Source organism: Corvus kubaryi, unplaced genomic scaffold, assembly GCF_017639235.1.
Source record: "Corvus kubaryi isolate FWS band 111438036 unplaced genomic scaffold, C.kubaryi_AGA036_p1.0 split1-131, whole genome shotgun sequence".
Taxonomy (NCBI): domain Eukaryota; kingdom Metazoa; phylum Chordata; class Aves; order Passeriformes; family Corvidae; genus Corvus; species Corvus kubaryi.
In genome coordinates, this window is record NW_024582073.1 from 13,300,317 (window position 1) to 13,318,258 (window position 17,942).

General features: G+C 37.1%; 1 protein-coding gene across 2 annotated transcripts in view; it reads right to left on the reverse strand.

Moving 5' to 3' along the window:
- Nucleotides 1–1,427: 1,427 nt before the first annotated feature.
- Nucleotides 1,428–17,942, reverse strand: part of STIM2 (stromal interaction molecule 2) — a 71,620-nt gene continuing 55,105 nt past the window's right edge. The window contains exons 5-13 of one of the 2 annotated variants that reach the window (XM_042053597.1): nt 17,799–17,914; nt 16,390–16,567; nt 15,304–15,481; nt 14,560–14,727; nt 14,265–14,365; nt 13,786–14,024; nt 9,961–10,162; nt 9,539–9,687; nt 8,842–9,150 (exon numbers count right to left, since the gene is read on the reverse strand). In XM_042053597.1, the coding sequence (XP_041909531.1) occupies nt 9,113–9,150; nt 9,539–9,687; nt 9,961–10,162; nt 13,786–14,024; nt 14,265–14,365; nt 14,560–14,727; nt 15,304–15,481; nt 16,390–16,567; nt 17,799–17,914 (1,369 nt within the window). In that variant the 3' untranslated portion in view covers nt 8,842–9,112. Of the gene's footprint in view, nt 9,151–9,538; nt 9,688–9,960; nt 10,163–13,785; nt 14,025–14,264; nt 14,366–14,559; nt 14,728–15,303; nt 15,482–16,389; nt 16,568–17,798; nt 17,915–17,942 lie in introns of both variants that reach the window. The other variant, XM_042053596.1, reaches the window with a different exon arrangement.

Genomic DNA, 17,942 nt, shown 5'->3' on the forward strand with positions numbered 1-17,942 from the left:
AAAGTATCAGGGAGTATATGGTAGACCTTTCTGAAACTGTTCCAGAACCAACTGAACCAGGAACACTCTATGCCTAGGAAAAGCGAAATGCCCAAAGGACCTTACAGGAGATTACCTGTCCCAGTTCAACCCTATTTCACATTCCATCTCACTTAGGGAAAGCACGATGCTATAGAATTTCACAAGTGATTCCATCACCCAGTGGAATTGAAAAAACTATCAGTTTAAAAGCCTAGTTTTGGCAGGGTAAGGCAATGGACTTTGATTCAATTGTAGTCAAAAGCAGTTCATCAGAAAAAAAAAAAAAATCAAACCCTGACTTCATTGACTGCATAGCAGCTTGCTGAAGCTGTTAATTAACCAAAGCTCAGTAATGTCCTTTGGGATTAGAATGCTCTGTGCTCCACTTGCTTGGGTGCCAAGTCTTGCAGTAAAATAAGACATTTCTTATAAGCTATGCTGTAATAGCTCAAATCAACATTTGCAGGAGAAATTAACAGCAGGTTCCCAATAATTTAGCTCTGAGAAGATACTGATTTAGGCTTTGCCAGCCTATATGATTTCCCCGTTGATGAACAGTTAACACTGTTTAATCAAAGAACAGGAAGGACAAATTGAAGTGAAACCAGTGACCAACTCACACACACACCACATTATTGCTTCTGAAGTGGGCTGTACTAGACAACTAGAGTTGAAAATAATTTATATACAGATTCAATTATCAGTATCCAGTTTTATCTGGAAAAAACTAATTTAAATTCTCTAAACATAATTCACACTGATCCTGTGGTTCACCCGTGTTGTCACTCACTCATTTACCCCACCACAATCTTGTCATCTCCACATATGTCGGACTTTTGGTTACAAGAGAAGCCACTTTGAAAAAGCTCTTCTTGAGCTTCTTCCTTCTCCCAGCTGCTACAAGTTAAAAGCAATATTAAACAACAACAAGGACTTTTTTTTTTTTGCTGGTAGAGAGCCACAGGCTCTCAAACTGATCCTCATGCTCAAAATCACAAGGCTACATATTATTCCAGCAGTCACTCGGAAAGGCTTTTCAGCTTGCTCAGAAGGAAAAAAAAAAGAGGGAAAATAAAAACCCCAACACAAGCCCAAAATCCCAAATCTTCAAAATGTTACGCAACTTAAACTCAGAAAGGCTCTTTGAAGCAAAAGCAGTAAGACTCAGGATTTACAAGCCTAACTGTAGCACCCTAGTTGCCATACAAAACTGTCCACCTTTCCTTTCCCAGTAATATTGCTGTCAAACTTTAATACTAGCATGAAAAAGAAATACTGGCCAGAACCCTAAGCAAAACCAACAAAACTTATCTCAAGAAAATATTTTTTTTAAAAAAATCAAAATTTATGTACTCAGGGAACAGGCTAAGATCAATTAAAATTACATAACATTTTCACTAACACAGTTTCACTTTTCAAAATGAAAGTCAGATTTATTCAACATTAAGTGCAACAACACATCAGAAATCAATAAAATCAATTTTCACTTATAAAGTAAAGCAAAGTAACATGAATAAACACAGGAAAATACTGTCTGAGACTCTCCAAGGAGGACATTTCTCATAAGACTCACAGAAAAGGAAAAAAAAAAGGATTTTTATATGCAAGACTAAATTCCCCAAAATTCAGATTTTTTCCAGTTGTAAAGCAATATATAGCTAATGGGAGGTAAACTAGAAAAGGGAATGAAATGCATCATGCTGTACAACACCAAAGAAATACTCCAAATGCATTTGTGTACAGCATTAACAACATGCAATAGATGAGGTTAAAAGCAAGTACAGTGTATATATTAGAGACAGAAACTAGTCAGTCTGAGGGCTTTGTTTCTTATTTTAGTTCAACTAACGAAAACAAACAGAAGCCAAGAGCAAACAGAGGAAGAGCAGAATCTGCATGGAGAACATCTCTTCCCAGAACAGTAAAGCATCTTAAGATTCAAATTTTGCACATATTTACTTGCCTTGGTCCTCTTCTTGCTATGTCATTAAAACATACCCAGATCCAAGGGGTTTTATGCAAGTATCTACATTTTCATAAAGCGCTAATAAAACAAAACAATGCAAGTCATTCAAATTCTGCTAATCTTTTAAGTCAGGCATTAATATGCTGAACACTCACTACAACTCAATGTTATTTAAATTAAAAATAAAAACAGGGCAAGACATCTCCCAAACAGCCTTGCTGAAATCTAGGGTATTCTAATTATATTTGTTGCTTGGAGGAGAGCAATTTGAAAATAGACGTGCTACCCAATTCATTTCTTTAGGAATTATTTAAACAATACTTTTAGACAACAGCTGGTCTCTTTGTTGGTTCTATTCAGTTCACAGCCTGACAGATTTCTCTTGCCAGACTTTTTTTTTTTAACAGCAATTTTTTAAGACAAACTCCCAAGATCTCCTATAGATTTTGTCAGCTATTGAAAAGCAAGCAAGCATAGCACACATGCAAGTTATTAGAGAGCCAAATATAATTAACTACAATGTTCCAAGCAGTAAGTACATCTACATTCCCCTGGGGAGACTCCATCTTACTGGGAGATGGATTTGAAAGCTGATAAAGAACACAGAACACCTGGTTCACTTCAGAAGTTCTCTGCCTTCCACCTGAAGACTTACAGGAATCCATTCTACTACCCAACAAGCTAACAAGCTAGTATAAATACTTAAGATTGTCATTAATTTCTGTAAGAATGGAGTGATGGCTGACAACTGCAGACTGACTTTTGTAGGGTTGGACATACTGACCTTAATTTTAAATTAATTCAAGTCTGAAAATAATTGTGCACCATTAAGACACAAATAAACAATCAAAGGATAATTTAAGGATAACTTCACCACTCATATACAAATTACACCAGCCAGTGGTCTACCTAGTTCCCCTGAAGTACAGCAGTGTTTTTACAATATCCAACTGAGACCAAGTCTTTAAAAGGCAACTATTTACCATTTATTTATTAGCAATCCCCAACTGAAAAAAAAAAAAATGTAGTATTCTAAACAATTATCAGTACCTGCTTATTTTTTTAACAGTAGAGGGATCACAAAGAACTGAGTTGAATTAAAATAAAAGGAATGTGAAGGACAAAGTTTTAATTCAGACGTCTTTAGCACATATTAAACCAAAACTGACATTAAGACATGCTACTGAAAGTTATCTGAAACTGCTCTGAGGTCTGGCAATCACTCCAGTTAGTACTGTAACTACCAAATTTAATGCTGGGTGAAAAATAGAATAGAAATTAGAAATAAGAAGGTAATGCCCTGAAGAGTACACCTAAAGAAGAAAGTGAGGGGTTTTGTTGGATAAAAATTTACTGATTTGAAAGCCTTGAGATTGAATGTACCTTTTATCTCCAGCTATCTAAGTCGTGAGTACTCCTTAGGAGGAGATTTAACACGTCTGAATATTTTTCATCCTCTCCAATGAGCAAGCAGCATTTTTTTTACCTTGCTTGAATGTGCTTTCCTTAACATCTAAGCAGAAAACAACCTTCTCACTTTCATTTCAGTGAAGCATTAAAGACACAGAACACACACACACACAATTTGGTAAACTTGAGATTCAAAGTTGTAAAGAAAAACAAAAGATAACACTAATCTACTTTACTTCTGAATGCTTAAAGTGGACTGGTAAGTACTGCCATCTGCTTAAGCAATGCCAGATGCAAGAGCACCCAGGAATAACAGTTTAAAGGTTATTATTGTTACCATTTATATGAATTGGTGCATTCTATTTATGCAACAGAGAACTAAGTGGAGAGTCAGATAAACACCATCTGTACTGGGCTGGAACCAAAAACTATCCGTTGAACACCTGTATGACACATTTGAACTGCTACTGAAACCTCGAAGAAGGGTTACCTGAACATTTATACACTGTCAGGCAGCCAAACTCTGCAGGCAATTTTTGGTTATTAGTTATCCCAACATCTGTGTCACTAGCAGAAAATGTTAGCAGCACTTAAGACTCAATCAGACACAGTGGGCTTCACCACAAACCACTGAAGATGCAACATCCAGGATTAAAATGCCTACAAGCAATACGGAGCAGTGATTCAAACATGAGATAGTAACACACCCCTTTAGTGAGAGCAACTAGAACAGAAAAATGTGTTCTCCCTACTTAACATATTGCACGAGGAGATAAGCAAATAGACAAGAGGTCCAACAACTAGTAATTCCTCTATTTGGCTTAAAAAAATATTTTATTTACATTCTCCACTGCTCGTAAATTTGCTTGAAATTAAATGAGAAAAAAAAAAATTCGTTGTATACATTATGAAGGTGAGGTAGTAATCCCTCTCCAGCAATGTATCATGGAAATGGAATGAAACTATTCTGAAACTCTAAGAGCTGGTGGTATAAGAAATACTAATTAGCTCACTTCCCTCCTGTGCATGCCATGTTCCCATATACTGGGAAGCAAAAGGGCAAAATCTTGAAAGCTTTGATTTCCAACTAGATTTATCTTTTTAGGCTTTCAATCAATTGTAAATTATTGCCTAACTCCAGCTGGCATCCATAAATATCATAAGAAAACTGAAATCAAGTATTCTTGGCTTCATCATCTTCTAGGCTTCCAAACAAGGAACTATAACATTACTACTTGGACTATGATTGAGAATTTTTCCTCTTTCAGCAAATTGCCCCTCAGGAAATAGAGGGTAATCTGCTACCTAGGTACCAGTGAGGGAAGAAAAGCTGACATATGCCTGGAACTGTCAATGAACAATTTTAAGGTCCATCACTGAGCTGCGGGGGATGAGGGATGGAGGGGAACTGACCGAAAAGAAAGACCAAAAAACCCAAATACAACCAAACTGTTTTAATCTCTAAATGCAATGTAAACTGGCCAAAAGCATTCTCCATGGCAACGAAAATGCCCTTCCTAAAACTTTTAGGCTTTTAGTAATCAAGTGTCATATAGCTTTAGTAAGAATTGTGGAAAGGTTTGGGTTTGTTTAGTTTTGGAAGAACTGGGATTTTTTTTTTCTTTATATAGAACCATACATTTGTCACTTCTTCATTTTACAAGTGACTTAAACAGCAACCTCTTTAGGGAGAAGTCTTTTAGGTAATTTCCACAAAGGAGCTGCTGTCCTGACAAAGTACTCTAACAAAATATTTAAAAAGCAAAGAGCCTCATCTTGTGAAATACCAGAAAATTAAAAATAGAACATGGATTTTAGCTATAAAAGCGAAAAAACACCCAAAAACAAAAAATCCACAAACCAATCCCTAATGACACTAGATGACTGTCTCAAGTGACTGATATGTCCTGTGAATCCTCGTGGTTGGAATGCTGGCTGGACTCACTGACTGCCAGCAAGTTCAAGTTACGCTGTTAGCAAATGGAAACGGAACAGAGAACCTTTTGAGGCAAATTGTGTCACTTCTTAGGTGTGGATATGTGCCAGGTACTTCAACACTAAGACTGGATTTGATAACTGCCAGTGAAGATCTACCTTAGGGCCAGTGCTCTGAACATCCCTCAGTAAAATGACTCGAACTATTTGAAGACGGGAATTTCCGCAGTAGCTGCAGTAGGAGCAGTGGAAGCCACTTACACTGTGGACAAATTTAAACGGCAAGAAATGCAAGTGGCCTATCAAAATAATAATAAATAAACTCAATTAACTTAAAATTAGTTTGTGCTCCAACATGTAATACTCACCACTTCTGATTGTATTAATTTAAGCTTTTAGTTCTCTAACACTTATTAAGAAGCAGCTATAAAGTTACAGGACATCTGGTGATACACTGAGTGTTGAGAGTAGTCTGTGTTCCAAAGGTTTGTCATTTTGAAGACAAAATCGATCACTATGATAATTTCATCTGATTTGTTTGTACAACATCATGACATACTACTTCCAGAAAATAGTTATATTTTTTTTAAAAGATATTATTTTAAAAGATATTAAACACTTTAACTCTCAGCCAGTGAAGAGTTCAATAGCTCCTCTATTTCACTTTTTAGTTATACTTACTACAGAAAACTGAATTTGTCTGTTTTGGCTTCTCAGCATTTGAGTTTGCCCAATTTTGATATCAGAATTAAGAAGTGCTGCCCTCCCACTCCTCAGTACCAGATTTTTTTCCATGTGTAAATATTTACTCTCCAGTACCAATATGCCACTTCACCTTTTTTGGTAATGAAAGAGACACAGTTACTCAAATCTCACACCAAGATCTACTATCCAGTCCCAGATCTTATTTTAAACTCAATTATTGCTCTAGCCTTCAAGTGCATCAAGATTTTTCTGGTAGCAGTCTTCTCCACATTGTTTGGGAGGCACAATAAGTTCCCTACTAGCATAAAAGTAATTGTTCCCTTTGTAGATGTTCAAGTACTTCATCAGGCTTTAAACCACAGCTCTTGAAGGCTCAGCATTGAGGTCGTTCTTCAGCACAAGTCTTTTTTCATCGCTGCTTTTTGTTGTCTGCCACGTACTGAGTGTACAATCTTCGTTCAAAGAGACCATTTTGATTACTACAGCTACAGCTGTTCAATCTGATGATTCAGAGAATAATGGAACAATATTATGTTCTCATTATTTTCTATTCCAACAATTTTTTCTTCTCCAGACTTTATCAAACAGTTGATTTGTCCCATGCTTTTCTGCATAGATGGCCTACAATCAGTCTCTGTTAGACAATAAAACTTTGGATTACTTCTGTTCTCTTAAGGAATTAACCAATGTACCAGGACATTTAAAGTACTTGCACATGTAAGGTCTCCACCCGATTTTATAACCCTTCTCTTTCAACCGTGTCACTAACCACAGCAAATCTGCTGTTAAAATCACCACCACTTCTTGAGAAGAGAACTAACACATTGGGTATGTACAGTAGAACCTAAATAGAAAATTATAGAAAAGACACTTATCACTTGATTTCAATTAGCTACAGGCTTTGAAGGCTCCTTACTAGAAAAAATTTAGGCAGTCAGTGAAATAATTCTTTCATACAGTACATCACAGACATATTGGCAAGAAGTGAGCTCCTAATCACAAGTCCCTGGCATTGGCACCTGCTACTGAGGCAACTAGAACACCCCTATGGAAGATCTGAGACTGCTTAGTCATCACTGGGTAAATTGCTTGTGTTGACTAGAGCAGGAAATATTTCTTTGGAATGTACCTCAGAAGAAACTCCTGCTCGGTATTAACATTTTCAAACTGAATAAAAGGCACTGTTGCTTAAGCAGTACATTTCTTTTCTCCAACTGTTTAAAAAAAATAAAAAGATGTGTTTGATGAACTAGCTACTGCTACCCTAAGAAAGCTTTCTTGTTACCTCACAGTAATTTCATCTTTCCCTATAAAAGCTTCACAAAAATTGCTTTTATCTGAAGTATGTCATCTCACATTTATATCTATCTTTATATCTAAAATTATGAGTTAGTATAACAGTATGCATTATAAAATTATACCATTTACTTCAGACATCTCTGAACAGCTAAATCTTCAAACTATACAAAAATAAAGTGTATGAAATCTTACAAAAGGAGGACATTAAGACAATAATAGCTAATTCAAAAAATATAACTTATACACAGCAGTAAGCATAAGCAATGTAGCCTACGACACCTTTCAATTAACAGGACCTCTGAAACATGTCTGAAACAAGCATCAGCTAAAATTGGAACATTCCGAAGCACAATAATGTTTCCAATTTATTATCTTTACCACAGTACAAACTTTCACAACCCAAATGTCCATTATCTGTCGATCTGTAAACAAAAGCTACTATTCCCCCTCCTCATTTTGAAAGGGTGAATTTTTTTCAGTCTTCAGTAAAGTTTCACAACCATCTTGCATAAGGAATCAAGAGCCTGTTCTCTTGGTAAATTACTGGTTTTTCTTTTTTTGTGTTTTTCTTTTTTTTTTTTTTGTTTGTCATACAGCCTGCAGTGAATTAAAATCACAGTGAAAGTCCTGGGAAAAAAATGATCTTTACAGCAGGACTTGAACCATTCTAATAATAAATGCATCTAACAAAGCTTCCCATAATAAAAGCATGACATTTCCATTTCCAGAAATCAAGTCAATTAGAAATGCTAAATTCTACTTAAAAACCCCAAAAGATCTAAAAGTGAAAAGATTCATCTTCTCAGTCAAATACAAGTCTTTCAGTTTCACTTGCAGAGACTGTTCCAGTCTGTAAAACAGTAGTGCAATTCATTTAGTTCTACTTCTTTTATTTATGTTAAAGTCCAGTAGATAAATGTCCTAGTTCTATGGAAAGATAGGAAGATGCTCCAGTAAACAAGAAACTTTGGCAAGCCCAGGAAGGCTTACTAGTCCATTAAAGCTTAGGAGTCCAAAGTGGCTTAAAAATGGTTTATGGATAAACTTAAAAAAGCCCAACAAAACTAATTAAAAAAAAAGAAACAAACCTGAAAAAGACAAACTAAAAAAATAAAGAAATAAATAGGCAGAAATTTATGTAAACTGTCTGAACTTTTTAATGATTTCTCATTGACAGCTGGCACGACCGTTGACAGTACAGTCATTAAATATAGGTGACCTACAGAGTATTCCATTAGGGCATCCAGTCTGGAATGCTCAAATGGAATTACATTCCTAAAGATCTAAAAAATAGAGTTCTTATAACATTACTATAGGTTTTCTTCTGCCCACCTCACTTACACTTCTTCTTAAAGAGGTTTTTTATTTTTGATGGCTTTTTACTTTTTTCACCATTCTGGTAGAGGTCCTGTGGGATGCTGCTTATCCTAGGGACAGAAGCAGCTTCATGGCTGGGTTTACTATCACTGCCGGTTGAAGAACATGAGGTGTGACGAGGCTTTGGGACTGGGATCCCAGCTGAAAGCTGGTTCATGCTGCAAGACTTCTCCAGGATTCCATTATAAACTTTGCTTGCAGGACTAAAGATCATGCTCTTAGTTTCTGCCATGCCTACACAGTCAGGAGAGCCCCTAGAAATATCTGCAGTTAGAGAAGAGGAGTCTCCCGTAGATGATTCCTCAAGTGAGAATTCTTCTGGCGATACTTTCTGAGGAGAAATTGTCTGGTACATCTCAAGACTTGCTGGAGGAGACTGTTTTCTTCCAATGGATGAATTTAAGGAGTCACATTCCGAACCTGTTTCCTGTACTTCCCTGAGTCAGAGCAGAGAGAAGAGAAAATATAATGAAACTACAATTTCCTTCATGCAGTTAAAAAGGAAATTAATTTAGAATCAATAACATTAGTCTAAAAGCACCACCCACACTTTTCCTTAGTAGTTAATTAAACAAAAAAAAATTAAGTTAAACATTTTAATTTACAACTTGCATTACATCATTTTATTATCTAAACTTAAGGGAATTAGTTTGTGCAATCTTGCTTTTGTGGGCAGCAGCATCTGCCCAGAATCAGTCATTTGTATATCACTTCAAAGAAAAAAAAATATCTTTCTGGCACGTGAAGTCAGAAAAATTATGAAACGAAAGAAGGAGATTTAAGCCTATCATATACAAAAAGTTTCTTCAGGACAAGTGTCCCTACCTTTCAACAAGCTCATTTGCTCCTTCCAAAAGGAATTTAACCTTTTCCTATGAGGCCATGTAACAAGAGTAGGTACACGCTCAACATGCTGTAAGAATTGTGTTACCATCCATCTCCTCTTCGCCCAGTAGCTGACATTGCTTTTGATCCTAGTTTCAGATGTAAAAGCCAGTAACATATTGTAATGGAGAATCAGGGTTAGTTCAGTGCACCCTGGATTGTAACATTACTTAACTGTATATGACATGCTAGCTATTTACATACACATACCAGACAAGAACTCTGTGTTCCATGTAGACTATATTAATTTATATTATCCTATAGATTACTTTAACTTTTGGTTTGGTTTAACCTCTAATTCTAAACTGTTAGTCTCAATAATCCTATCAAGAGTTCCAAGTGCTGTTTGCTAGTCTCCGTACCATTGTTTATCAGCAGAGAAGTAAATGGCTTCCTCCTCCTCTTCAGTTCGATAAAGAGCTGGGCAGCTCGACACAGAAAGGATGTCAGGGTCAGGGGAGTGCAAAGCGTGCTGAGACTGTGGAGATGATGGCACAACACTGCGTCTTGATCTACACAAGCTACTGCTTCTTGCCAGTGTGCTGGGAGGTTTTACAATGGACCCTGAGGCAGAGAAAAAGCAAACCAAAACCCTCCAAGTGACATTGATGTTAACAGTATCTACTCTGAAGACTAAGTAGCAGGTATCTGCTTCAGTGACAGTAACTTTTAAACAACTTTGACATTGCTTGACTGTTTCAGAGGAAGAAAGACTGGCACACCTCATACATTCCACAGTTAGATGAAGCAGCTAATCAAGATGCAACTGCAGAGATTTTGTGCCTGCCAAATACTACCCTGACCAAGTACACCAAAGCTCTGGCTCACTATGCTCTCTTGAGAACAAAGAGAAAGATTCTACTGAAACTCCCAACCCTTTCTAAACTAAAAATAGTAGTGCTAAAATTAGTATGTTACACAATGTCCTGTATTTTATTTGTGTGGTGATTTGGAGCTTAGAAGAAAATGTAAAATTTTTGCAATGTAGGTATGACTAACCAAACAGCCCACTGAAACACACTGCACTAGTTGAAAAGTAGGTTAGACAAGACCAATTTCACTTATGTAACATGATAGGAAATATATAATTCAACCTCATTTTAAGCTCAAGAACTTCCTTTTAGATAAAATTTTCTCTTGCCAGGCTAACTGAATTTCTGGAAGCAAAAATACTAAGAATGGGTGGAGACATCCACACAAGACTTCATCAGCAAAGTACCCAACAGGAAGTGATAAACATTCCTAACCCAATTCCTTCTTCAAAAGATTATTAGGCAGGGATACTTGTACAGAAATATATCTACAGACCTGTTTTCAGGCTAGCTGTTACAAGTCTCAGGATATTTCATACCCCTCCTCAAAGTGTCCCACAGAATGCATCACTGCTTATGTAAGACACACCAGACTCTTACTGCTGTTCAAAATTGTTTGACAAACACAACATGCTAAAAATCCTTTCAATTATTTTTGTAGATGAGGATGTCTAGCCTGACAAAATACATTTCATTTTTTCCAATGCCAGTTTATCATCAGATAAATTACAGTTTCCCTTCCGGGAATCTCAGAAAAGGACAAGTTGTCCACTCTCTTTTAGCACAGGAAATCACAACTTTCACAAAACAAGAAGTAACTGCACCTTTGCCAACACATAGATTTACTTCCACTCCTGAGCAGAAAAGAAAGGTTTGCAAGTCTCAACATGAGAGTTGTCATGTAACTCAAACTTCTAATTTTACTTTCGATAAATTCCCTACTGACCTTAAAAGCATATTGGGAGCTCAGAAATCATCTCGTGTCATTACAAAAAACATTCCTCAAAGAACAAATGTGAACTGAGGTAAGAGACTAAGGATATCTTTAGGAAATTTGTGCTACAGTCCAGGTAAATCAGATGCCATCCTACTTGCTGGTATAAAAAAAACCCAAAAACCAAGATTGCACCATCAGTGAATTTTGAGAGAAGTAACAAGCATTTTGATTCTTTGTAGGTGTATATACACAGGAATATGAAGAATTCAGCTATGACAATTTAACATGTGGAATTTTCTAGTACACATGAAACTCACTAAACCAAGGAACCAGCTGAATCCTAATCAGTCAATGAAAAAGCAGAAGTTTCACTATCATCTTCCTGCTGTAAGGACTTTGTTCCAGTGTTGGGCACTATTTCTTAATCCGTTTTTGTTCTCCAGCTTGAGACTGATCAAACAGCTCTATTACTTGACACCATATTAGCCTATCAACCCAATTGCTCTGGCACAAAGCCTGTCCAACAGACTTCAAATTTTGTCAATCTTATGAGTCCAAAGGATGCTGGGGCAATGTAGTAGCCCAGCCCACTTTAGATCCAGTGACTGAAATAGCCCCATTCTTAAGTGACCTCCTGCACACTGCTTTTTGCCTGAAGCCTCATGACCAAGACAAGCTATTTTGCCTCTGTCCTTTCTCATGTGCATTTGTTATTTTTTTCTAAAGGATGGGAATAATTCAGCAGTTACCGAACTAACCTGCAATAATTTGACTCCCCAAAAGTAGTTTCAACAACAGACCATTTAGCATATTTTTCCTCTCCTTCCCCACTCCCAAGTGTTTCCATGTTTTATTTACTGAACAGAAATTTTAAAAGCTAGTAAATTAAGGACAAGCTACTTCCTTCATGTGATAACTTTGACAACATCAGGTTCTTGTGCCTTACCGAAATTCAGAAAGAAAAAAAAGGAAAAAAAAAATTAAGATTTTTGTAGTGTTACTAAGATTCAGATTCCTTTCATCACTGAGAAAGAAATACTTGCAAATGAACTGATCTTTAGTCAAAAAAATTAAACAATAACTGCAAAAGCACACAGTAAAGTTTCACCTACCTATGCTCTTACAAACCGTACAGTCCTTTTCTAATTGTAGCTCCTTTGATTCAACTGCATTCCCTTCTCTGGATTCACTTCTAAGCAAGAGCTAAATGAGAAGAGTGACTAAAAAAACCACAAGTCTGAAGTCTTTTACACATATCCAAGTGTTGTCATTTTAGACCATCTGGAAAATCATGACAATAAATGGAGCTCTTCATTTTGAAGTCAGACCACAGGTTTCCCTATATAGAATTGGAAGCTTAACTCCAGGCATCCATATTTTATTGGGTCTCAAATAAATTTGTTGCTAGGGTTTAAATCAAAGTCGTTGCACTGAAGATGACTAGAGAAACAGCATTCCTTAAAAGTGATCAGAACTTGCAGTTAATAGTGTTGCAAGAGGATTAATGAACTTTTCAGCATGGTCTGAAGAAAAAAGGTTGGTACATTTAGAAGAAAAACAAATGCCCAAGGCACACAAAGCGAAGCCAGCAAAGTGGTGACCTTATGCTATTTTAAAATACAGTTTGAATTTCTTCTGAGATTCCCAGCCCTGGAAGAAAAATGTATCCATATGACAGTTTTCCTTCCTACTCATTCCTCAGCTTGAAACAGCTTGTTTGAATAGCTGCATGGGAGCTCATCTTTTTGATTTGCCTCTAGAGCCCAGTTAATCACAACTGCCATGAAACAGGCTCTTGTTCTGACACAATGACTCATGATATAAGGGTGGTCTGAATCCCCAGTGTATATCTTCTGATCATAGTTTAGCCAAAGCTGGATTTCCCTCCCTCCAGAACTCGGCCTCTCTGCCTGACACTCAAACAACCCACTGTATACAAACACAAACATTCTGCCTGAAAGCTTCCCTTGAAAAACAACGGGATTTTGTTCCAACCACTAAAGAATGTTCGCAAGGCTATGTAGCATGGGGCCTCCCAAAGGATGTGATCTTCCTCGTAGATCAAGGAACCCTGGACTAAATTCATCCCTTCCATCTGAAAGAACAAATGTGCTAACAGAAACACAGCATTATTCATTACAATCTTTTGTCTAAGCAGCAATCCAAGGTTGACAAGCACTATCAAAACCTTAGCTGAATTTGCCCCACTCTCCCACTGAAACATGAAGAAAAAGCCTTTATTTTGTTATCTTTATTGCAAAACCCAGTTTTCAATGTAAGTCCCACTAGATCTAGTATTTGAAATGCTACCTAATTTTGGTCCTTTTGACTTTGATCTAATTGTATTTGATTTTAGTACTCTTCTCCCACCCACCTGACCTGAAAATCCCATGTCCCCACAACTTTTCCCCTTTCTTTTTACTGAGCTCATCACTTACCATGGAACTGTGAAACTATTGGAGGAGTGTCTTCATCTAAGTCATCAACTCCCCCTGCAATTGGGTAGGGAGGAATGGAAACTCGAGGCATAACTACCCAGCTGTGATCAGAGTAGAGAGAGGAGGTCAAGCTTGGTAGCCCAGAATTGTGTGCAATTTGAAACCCGCAAATCTTCTCAATCTGTTGCCATCGATAAAGACGCTCTCGCAAACATGTCGTCAGCTCAGAGAGTGCTTTCCTGAAGAAAGGCACACATTAAAATTATATACACTGTTCTTAATGATAAAGCAAAGCAACACATCCTTTCCAGCATACCAGAAGATCCATTACAGCTCTTGAAATATTCACATTTTATTATTTTTTCAACTGCTTTACTTAAAGTGCAAAACCACTCAATTCCATAACTCTCAAAAATGCCCTTGTTCTGGGAACAAATAATCACAAAAGAATATGCATCCAGTCCTGGTAACCCTCTTACTTTGCTTCAAGAATTTTATGGTCCACTTCATCCAGGGAGGAGCTGTGTGCAACATGTAATGTTCCAAATACAGTGCTTCTCTTCTTTTTTATCTTTTCTGCCTAAAAAGCAAAGTGAAATGTGTAAAACTAGTAGCATACTTAAGACATGACAAAACATTAGCAATATTGACAGGTAACAACAACAATTGAGAGATGAAAAAAACACAAATGCTTATCTGCGTCGTGTTTACTATTTCATATCTCTAGCAACAGATCAGAAAAATCTTTTAAGTAGCTGAAGAATCATTTATTACCTCATCTTTAGCAATTGCTAGTTGCATTTCTGCATGCTGTCTTTTGATATTGTAATACTGTACTTCAACTTCATGTGTTAACTGAAGCCACTTCTGCAAAGCTTCAGGAACAGACCAATTACTTCTCAACTCAAACTCCTTCTCAGCCTTTTTTAAAGCCATACGAACCTAGCAACCAAGAAGAAATAAAAGTGTCACCAAAAGTATCATTAGAACTGAGAGGTGAATTATAAGTACCTTTATACCCCACAGCAACATACTTGACAGAGCTTGACAGAGTTTTGGTGTGTGCCAATTGTTGTCAGGTAGGCAGATCTGGCATCTCTGAAATCTAGCATATGACCTTCCATACTTTTTCCAATGATATATAGTTCCTAATTCGAAGTTTAAATATTTTTGTAAGATGGTAATTTTTTTAGCCCAATAATCCAAATTTATTGCCATTCAGATGAGACAAAGCTACTCTCTCATCTGATAAAAAGATAAAAAAAGGTTTTGTATATATTTTTGTTCAGTGAATCCAAAAACATTATGATAAGCTAATATACAAAGTTTACAGCTTCTAATAGCTTCAGAATTACTTTACTAGATAACGGCATGATTGACAGACAATCACTAAGCACTCTTAGACTGTTTCCATTCAAATCTAGCATTTGGGGAATATGCTTTAAACACTCCCGTGGACGTAATAAAACTAGGACTGATTTAAAGTCAACACTAAAATTATAAACAGCTGGCAGATACCTGTACTAACTCTTCCTCTGCATATTTGAGCCTGCTCAGTTCACATTCAGCTCCCTCTCTCAATTCCCTTAAGCGATGAGCTTCACGTTTTGCATCATTGATCTCATCCATCATTTTGCGCTCCAGATTTTGCTTTTCAACAGCAACGTTTCTATTCTCTTCTTGTGCCTTCTCAAGCCTTCACAATTGAACAAAATATATGAGAAAATACACAGCATATTTGTTAAAAGTTGCAGTCCTCAGGATAACAAAATGCATGCAGCAACAGGGCAAGAGGCTATGGGCACAAACCAAAGCACATGAGGTTCCATCTGAACATCAGGAAACACTTTCACCATGAGAGTGACTGAGCACTGGCACAGGTTGCCCAGAGAGATGGTAGAGTCTCCATCCTTGGACATATTCAGAAGCCACCTGCACATGGTCCTAGGCAACCTGCTCTAGATGATCCTGCTTGAGCAGGAGGGGATGGACAAGATGAACTCCAGAAGTCTCTTCCAACCTCAACCACTCTGTGATAATAAAGACTCTGCAAGCTTCATGGATCAGCAGCAATTACATCACACAGCGTGAAATCCATGCCAGGCAAAACACCCAAACTTTTAAGTGAACCATCATTAAAAGTGTAGCATCAAAATACAAGTCTCTATAGACAACTGAGTTAGAAGTGCACCACAGACTATCAACTCTCATGCTGCTATATAAGCAATAGAAACTAATCAGTCGGGTGTGTTTCAATCTTAAGAGCTTAAAAAGAAATGTTCTCATTCCCATGAACGCAACTATACAAAATAAACTGTAATTATATGAAAATAACAGTACATACTTGTAAATCTGTAGGAAAAAAGATTGAGCCTCTATTCTCTACCTTCATCCACAAGTTTGTATTGTCCGCTAAAATATACAGGAGCAATGTCTACCCAAGAAACCAGCACCACTGAAATCACAATTCCCATGCAAAGGGAAGACGGGCAAAATCCAAAGGCAGTTAATGCAAAAAAATTAGAACTGCAAAGGATCTGCATTTGTGTTTAACCTCAAAACAAAAGGACAACTTTTTTTTTTTTTTTCTTTTAGGTTTTATACCTTTCCTGCAAGTCAAGAAGACTTTGCTCTGCTGTTTGGAGACTTTCTAAGTCCTTCATCATTTTTGTGATATGTTCTCTTGAGGTTCTGTTCTGTGTATATGCAAACCAGCAGCCTCCAAAACCGATAACTATAGAAACTGTTAATATAAAATCCTTCATCCAGTTGTGAGGGGGACCTGTGCGGAGAACAACACCATCATTAACTAGTTCATCGATACAGACAACAGACTGAGGCCTTCCCCCCCCTCTCCCCGGCCTAAAGGTGACAGAACCTGATGCTAAACAGAATTCTAGCTCATTTACCTCAAACCACCTCCAACAACTACCTTCCAAATGTATTCCACAGCATCTTCCATACAACATAACCAGCTCTGTGCTAATACTTAATCTATACTAAAACATTCATTAGATTGAGAAAAGCTTACTAAACCCCTTTGCAGTACATACTCTGTATCTTTTTTTAAAGTTAAAATAGAGTTCCACAACTGCATTTTATCAGGCCAGTAGGAGCTTTGATTACATTTGAGCAAGTTCTCCCCAGTTTGCACCCTCTTAAATACCCTATGCTGAGTTAAAAATGCACTTGGAGAAAATAAAATACATTTTAAAATGGTAACAGCAGCACTTCGTAAAAGTTGGATTGCCAAATTGTTGTATCCAAGATTCACACAACACATCTTTGTTAGTACAACATTTATAGTCACTTGCACCTTTGTAAAGACAGCTTCTCTGAGTATTAAAGGTTTAATACAAAGTGCTTCTTTTTCCCCCCTAAAAATCCCCAGCTCAGATCTGGCCTGACTAGTTCAGAAACCCCTGACACGCACAGTACCGGAGCAGAGCTGTAACTGTGTGCAAGCAAGCATGCAGAGCACTGCAGAGCACTGGTGATGTGGTATGGACATGGCTGCATATGGTAAAATGGGTCAGATGTGGAACTCCTGCATTAAATTTAACTGCACTTAAACTCAAGATGTTGGATTTGCACCACCATCTCCTTTTCTTTTCTTGGGGAAGGTCATCCCCTCTCATTTCAGCATCCCAGCTGTACTGTCCAAGCTAATTGAGAAGTGAATGTAACCTTAGCTATAAATGTAATTTAAACAGTCAAAAATATTTAGAGGAAACTTCTTGTGACACAAAAGCGAACATCCATCTATCAAGTGGGGTTAAACTAAAATTTCTACATGATCTTACACACAGAAGTGAACCTTTGTCCTGGTCACAGCATCTAAATAACCTTTTGCAATTCATTGCAGAGTTACACAATGCATGCCAAGCAATCCATTAGCATATCCACAAAATAGATAAGCTGTCCTATCTACAGTATCAAGTGTCATGGAAAACATGCTCTGTTGAATTCTTACAATTAAGAGATAAGAAAAAAAACTCCAAAAAGTTACTAACGGGTGAGAGGTCCAAATAAAACAACATCCAAGGCTTTAAGCTGAAGCTTCTGTCTATGGCTCCGGTCAATTATTTTCAAGTGAGAGATCATGAAAGCATGTTCATTTACTGCTATCCTGTTAATGATAACACAAAACATTGCCT